Genomic DNA, 6,842 nt, shown 5'->3' with positions numbered 1-6,842 from the left:
ATTGATTAAAGACTCTTGTCCTCTTTTGAGGCATAACAAAGTTTTACGTAGATTTTCACTGGTTAATAAAGTTTTCGCAGAATAGTACTCGTGCGCTCTCATACACAGTCTTCGTGCCCCCATAACAAAGTTTATTTTTATTAGACCACACTCCGACTAGGTATTACGTGCCGAACCGAGTGCGAACTTTTACTCCTTCCTTCCTCCCTTTTCGTATCTCGAATACATTCCCCGATGAATTCGCGAAAGAGTGTGAATAACTTGGACGATTCGAAGTCGGGTTTAATTAATATCGTCGGTGAGAGCACGTTCCGTGAACGTACATTTTATGATGGTAATAACTGCTCGTTGAAATCTATAACGAAAAAGGGATTAGTTAAGGAGATAGTTCCAATAATTCTTGCTGACTGACAGATTTATACGACACGAATTATATGTTTATAAGAATTATCTATATATCTATAAAAAGAAAAAAAAACATATAATACGTATTTAAGACCTTTATCAATGTTCGATCGTACATCCAATTGCATGAAGATCGCTTAGTAGCGATCATAGGAGGAATGCAAATGACGACTAAACGCGGTTTACCTGTTGGCCAAAGCAAAAGCTTTCCACAATATGGAATATCGAATGCATTAGCTAAGCTGTCCCGAGCAGAATAATCAGGTAGGGCAGAAACCTAGCGGATGCATCAAATGCACCAAATGCACCGTGGTAACGTCACTCACAGCTCGTAGGGTTGGCCGATTCGGTTCTACGCCATCATTTCTGTGTGTTCTCGAGAACGTGCACATGTGTGTAACCAGATATACATACATACACGCATTACCTAGGCGTATACACGTGCATATATTCCGTGTTGTATACGTCTCTCTGTATGGGTGTATTCAGCCACGCCAGGACCGAAACGGTAGGCGGTTTAGAAAGGGAACGGGGTGTGACGGTTTCCGTACGCTACCCTCTGTAACGAGTAATTTTCGAAATTGCCCTTCCACCGTCAATTTCGTGGCCCGTTCAGGAGGCAAGGAACTCTCGCGTTAGGTTTGACCTCGTAAAAATCGAACCGAGGGAACGTAGATTGCCGGCCGGGAATCACCTCCGGAGTGGAAGAAAAGCCAGGGACGTTTTCACTCTCCCCAACTCTATCCACGCTTTTTTACATCGGGAAGGGAGGGAGGGGTGGTTGAGTTGGGAGTCGGACTGGGAGAGGTTGACTGACGAAACGTATTGAAATTTTAATGAAATCCGCGGAGTTTGTGTTTCGCTTGAACGACTCCGGAGAAGTGAAAAGGAAGAAGAAAAAGGAAGAAAAAAAGTAGAAAAGAGAAAAGAAAAGGAAAAGGAAAAAGTAGGGCGCGTGTCTCGGCACTCTCTCTCTCTCTCTCTCTCTCTCTCTCTCTCTCTCTTTTTTCTCTCACTCTTTCTCTCACTTTTTCTCCTCTGTTTCAACTTTCTCTCTGTCTTTCTATCCCTTTGTCGTGCGACAATGGCTTGGCTTGGTTGTTTTAATCGTACAATATTGCTTCTAACTACGGGAAAGGCTCTTCTCTATCCTTTTTTTGTCCTTCTTGCTCTCTTTCTCTCTGTCTCTCTTCTTCTTTTTTGTTTCTTGTATTTTCTCCATCCTTTTTTATCTTTCCTTCTCCTCTCTTTTTCTCTTATCCTTTTTGTTTTTTGGTTCGACTAGTAACGATAAAATCGCTTGCATGTTCCGAACGTTCTCGAGCGCTAGTCTCCTTCTCCCTTCCTTTTTTACCTTTATTCTCTCTCTCTCTCTCTCTCTCTCTCTTTCTTTTTTGTTTTCATTCATTCGAGTCGAAACCATTCTTCTTCCTTTTCTTTTCCTTCTTTTCTTATTCCTTCTCTTCTTAAAAGAATCGCCTTTCTCTTCGTACATTTGCTGTTCCGATATATAAGGAAACAACGAGTACCGTTTTTGGCGACCCGTAATAAAGAATGATTCGGCGCCGTTCGCATCGTAATTACAATTTTAAAAGTATGTACACACGTAAATGCCATCACGATTGTTGTTCGAACGCGTTGGAATCATTCACGGTTCGAGACACGTATATAGCGTGCAGCACGATGGGGTGAGAAGCGTATCATGGCTCTTACCCTCTTCGATTCTCTTGCTTTTTTCTTCTTTCTTCTTTTTTTCTTTTTTTTTTATCGAGCCAGAGAAGAAATTTGTCGCGATAATTGAGACTGATGGATGTTACGATAACGAAGAGCATTCATTTTTCTCGCCTTATTACTAAAAGTTATTGAGACGTGGCTCGTATTATGCCAATCGATCGATCGATGTCGTTCAATTTTCGGTAAGAAAAATAGTAGTTCATGTTAAAAATGGGTAAGATATTTATTGATAGCTTCGATATAGATAGATTCGAGGGAGAAAATGTATGATGTACGCGTACCAATGGAAAATTACGTAAAAATGTATCTCACGTAAGAAGTAAACGAATTTTTGTACCAAGTATGTCATCGTATGTACTGTACATATCTACTTACTAGATATTATCTTTTATATCTATATACTACCTATTTTATTTTATCGTCTCTACTTCTTTCTTATCACTTTTTCATTCTTATTTATCTATACTTATCGAATTTTCGAATCTCGCTTTTCCATGCTCATCTCAGCAATATAAAACAGATGGTTGAAGTTGATAGAAACGAACGAAGAATTGAAATACGTGAGACTAGAAACTCCTGTCTTTCTATAGAAGACTATTTTATTGATAAGAGTTTCTAACGTTTGTCATTTTATGACACATATTTATATAAACAGTGCATCTCTGAAGATAAACACACCGTCGATAATATTATAATATTTGCGAGTGACGTTAATCAACAAGAGATGTTTTGAATAAGTATGATTTTTTAAATTCTTTGTAATACGCAATATAAGTAATAATTAGTGTTAATAACGAAGGGCTTAAAAAAGAAAGTTGATATACTGATAGATGGCGTTCGCAAGTAGTTTTATCGATCGTATACGAAGTGTTATCTAATTTCAGGGATGACACTGATATTAACCTTAATAAAATAATATAATTGCCGAATTATAAGGAACAATAAATCAAATATATTTTCATTGCAAATGTATTTTCTTTCTTCGAGGATATTGTGTTACGCAAAGAACGAACGAAGAAAAGCTTTTCCAAATGATTCATGAAATAAAAAGCATAAGAGAAAGTTTGGATCGTTCATACAAGGACAATCGTTGAATGGAAAAAGTTTTGAGAGCATCTCCGAGAGTCGGTAATTCGAAGGCAAAGCTCGAAGAAGCTTTCCGACGCTCTAGAGAGCTCTAGAAGGTCTCGTGTCAGTAGTACTGATCGTGCTGGTCTCTACCGAAGATGTGTCTTATTAAAGCAGGCATGTAGAGTTATACCAGTGTATATCCACACATACTCACGCACAATAACACACACGAATGTGTTTATAGGCTATCCCTTTGACGGTAAAGCAATATATACATGTGCATGTTCTCAGCAACACGATCAAATATATGTAGCCAGGTGTCCAAGTTTAATTCATATACGTTGATCAGGGATCATCGTTCATTTTCCTATTTTATAGAAAAGGATTTTATATAAACGAAAAGTTTGCTATAGTGTGTGTGTGTGTGTGTGTGTGTGTGTGTAACAGATGCGACAGTTCGTCCCCATTTATTGTAATTAGTCAGCTTGGTACATGTGACCTTTGTATACTTGGGGCGAATGGTCGATGTAATATATCGAACGAGTAATTACCAAGCTTCTAGTTTTCTTTTTGTCTCGTATAAAGCCCATTAGATATAATGCTACAAAGGTTCTCCCTTAATCTAGATCATTTAAGGACATCAGATGCTTTTAGAAATACTTTGGTAGAATTGGGATTGACAAAGGGATGATGAAAAGAAAAGTAAGAAATGCAACAGAGAGTGCTGTTAAAAGGTATGTGTAGGTTATTCCTTTAAACATTTTTAGATGAAATCTCTGAAAGTAAATTCGTCTAGTGAAATGTCTAGTGAAATATCATGTCGAGTATCTTTTCTTTAAATTCAGGTTCGTTTTCGTCTGTGTTTTGAAAAGGAAAAGATGGAAAGGAAAAATCTTGTTTGCGTCAAATTTGATTTATCTAAGAGAATCCTTTCTTGTTGTTTTCTAAATATCATAACTTTAAATCGTAAAATACATCGTAAAATACATCGTAAAATCATTTACAAAACATTATGATAGTCTATCGAAAGATCGATCGACAATTTCTTTAGTTCTCCCATAGTAATCTCGAATCAATCGCGTCTGATTCCCATCGATTTTATTTGATGGAATCGGGCGCTGGCACTTAGACATTATTATGCGAAGAATGAAGTTGTCGAAAGTAATGCGGAGGGTCGTCGAAGATGAGTGGTTTTGAAGTAGAAGCAACGTTAGACTCGCTCTGTCTTTTTCTTTTCTACCTTAGAAACTCGGACCTCTTCCTTCGACGAGTTTTCCGACATTGTGCTTTTGGGGTTCAGATTCAGTTGGCGGATCGTGTACGTAAATACCATGATTGATGGGGTAGAAACAACCCTCAAATCGTGCTTCTCTTCGTCTATTCGTTTTCTCCCCTCTCTCTCTATCTATCTATCTTTCTCTCTCTCCTTCTCTCTCTCCTCTTGCTGTGTGAAAATCGAAGTTTACAAACCTATAATGGGTTCTTTGGCGTTGCTTGATTTTCGAGAAGCATCCTTTGGCCAGCCTTCCGTCTTCAGGCACTTAACGCATCAGCTATTGTCCGTTGGTATTGTTTGATTGTTCAATGGCACGTGCTATCTCCTCTTCGGCTCTATTTTGACGTTCACCATGGAATTTAGTCTGCTGAAAGCATCTCCCACGGCAACGTTGAAGTTCATGTCTGTGAATATTCGATTAATCCTTCGAACGATACTCCTTGACAGCATTAAGTGATTCACGACGATCGTTTTCTTGGTTGAATATCCAGATTGAATAGTTATTTTTTTTCTCGAAAATTCGAGTAGAAGATCGAAAGTCTCATTATCGATCGTTTAATATTAGTTGATCAAATAGTTTCAGTTAAATTGCTTGTTAGAAGAATTGTGTAATATTTTATTGTGAGTTACTAAATATCAAGTAGTATAGTACTTGACGTTGATATCGTAATCACACAATAGATTTTGGATTTGTTTTTAATATTAAGTAACGATTATATACGAGATTTACTAGAGTTTCATTGTAATTTGTGGAAATATGATAGTCGACGTAGTAGCATCAAATCATTGCGTCGAATACGCGGTAACCAGATCGAATTAGGGTGAACCGAAAGCAAACCGAATCGAACCAAATCAAACCGAACACAAATTGCGAAGGGTGGATGGGATTCGCGACATGGTGTACGGATAATGAGCCAATCGGATGGTCGTATCTCTCCTACGTTTACTCTATCTCTCAAGGTCAATTGATTCGATTCAACGAATAGTTCAAACGAATATCTTATTTTCTTATTTTTCGATATTATTGTATAATAATTATTTGGTCATTATTTTCGTTAATCGTATGATTTTTTTGTAATTTAAACTATAGAAATTATTAATTTTATATGATTCCTGTTGGAGTAATTAAGTCAATATACGTATTGCATGAATTGAATTTCTCTACAATTTTAGCTTACAAGGTAATCTGGTATTTTAAATTAAACGACTATCTCATAAACATTAGGGCATATTTGGTACTTCCATATATTTTCGTAGTCATAAAGTATATATAGTGTAGGGGATGTTAAACACGACATGTTATATTACTGCACAAGCAGACGATCTCCTCGTTTTGACTTCAGTACGTACCGCTTGACAGTACAAAGTACACAGTAATTTTAATATCTACCTTTCCTGTAACCTACGTGGACATGTAGATTCGTGTTGAAAAAAGAAAAAGTAATAGCAAAGAAATAGCAAAAAATCATCTACATCATAAGAGTAATTAAACGTACTTCTAAAAGTTAACATTTACTTCATGAAAAGTCTTCGTTGTGATTGCTCTTCATTTCTATTCCATGTCTAATGTCACTCAGATTAAAAATACTTTCTTTTATACATTATTTTTAAATATAATAAATTATTTAAATTGTTTCTTCTTTTTTCTGACAATAATTCCTTATCTAATTCATTATGTCGAATAAAATATTAACATAGACTTTAAAGAAGACTCGATTTATAATTAATCTTGAAATTACATATTGAAATATTACGGTTTTCCATAGGAAACGAAAGGTTTTAGATGTTACCGAAGCTTTGGGTACAATTCAAACATATCTTTAAGTAACTCGAAATATTATTCGAAGGAACAAGGAGTCGACCACGGAACGCATTCGTTATCGGTCGTAAAATCAGAATTCTCTCTCTCTCTCTCTCTCTCTCTCTCTCTCTCTCTCTGCTCCTTCTCGATCACAATGTGGATCTCTCTGACGCGTATATCTCCAACTACACAATGTCGCATCCGTATCTGTCGTAACCTTCGACCTCGATCCACGTAGTTAGTCCGTGACCATGGTTTCTCTCTCTCTCTCTTTCTCTCTTTCTCTCTTTCCTCTTCTCCCTACTCTTTAATCTCACCTTTCCATTTCAATTTCTCTTTGTTCTTTCCTTCCATCAAGTAACCTGATTCATTCATATCCTTAGACTCCCTCAGCAATTTCAGAGTACGAAACTCACCGTAATATTGTATCCCTTCGCTCAATTCCCTTTCAATTCAATCGTTTGGTTCAATGATTACTATCGACGAATTTTGATTTATCATGATTCAGAAAGAGAGAGAGAGAGAGAGAGAGAGAGAGAGAGAGAGAGAGAGAGA

At 36.9% G+C, this 6,842-nt stretch overlaps 1 protein-coding gene across 1 annotated transcript in view; it reads right to left on the bottom strand.

Annotated features, from left to right (window-relative positions):
• Positions 1-264: 264 nt before the first annotated feature.
• The window catches only part of LOC122628555, a 75,707-nt gene continuing 69,129 nt past the window's right edge, over positions 265-6,842 (bottom strand). Inside the window, exon 2 of the mRNA XM_043810966.1 lies at positions 265-355. Within this exon, the coding sequence (XP_043666901.1) occupies positions 283-355 (73 nt within the window). The 3' untranslated portion in view covers positions 265-282. The remainder of the gene's footprint in view (positions 356-6,842) is intronic.

Source organism: Vespula pensylvanica, chromosome 4 (assembly GCF_014466175.1).
Source record: "Vespula pensylvanica isolate Volc-1 chromosome 4, ASM1446617v1, whole genome shotgun sequence".
NCBI classification, from domain to species: Eukaryota; Metazoa; Arthropoda; class Insecta; order Hymenoptera; family Vespidae; genus Vespula; species Vespula pensylvanica.
Note: the sequence above shows the minus strand (reverse complement) of the source record. Positions and strands in the feature narration are given on the sequence as shown.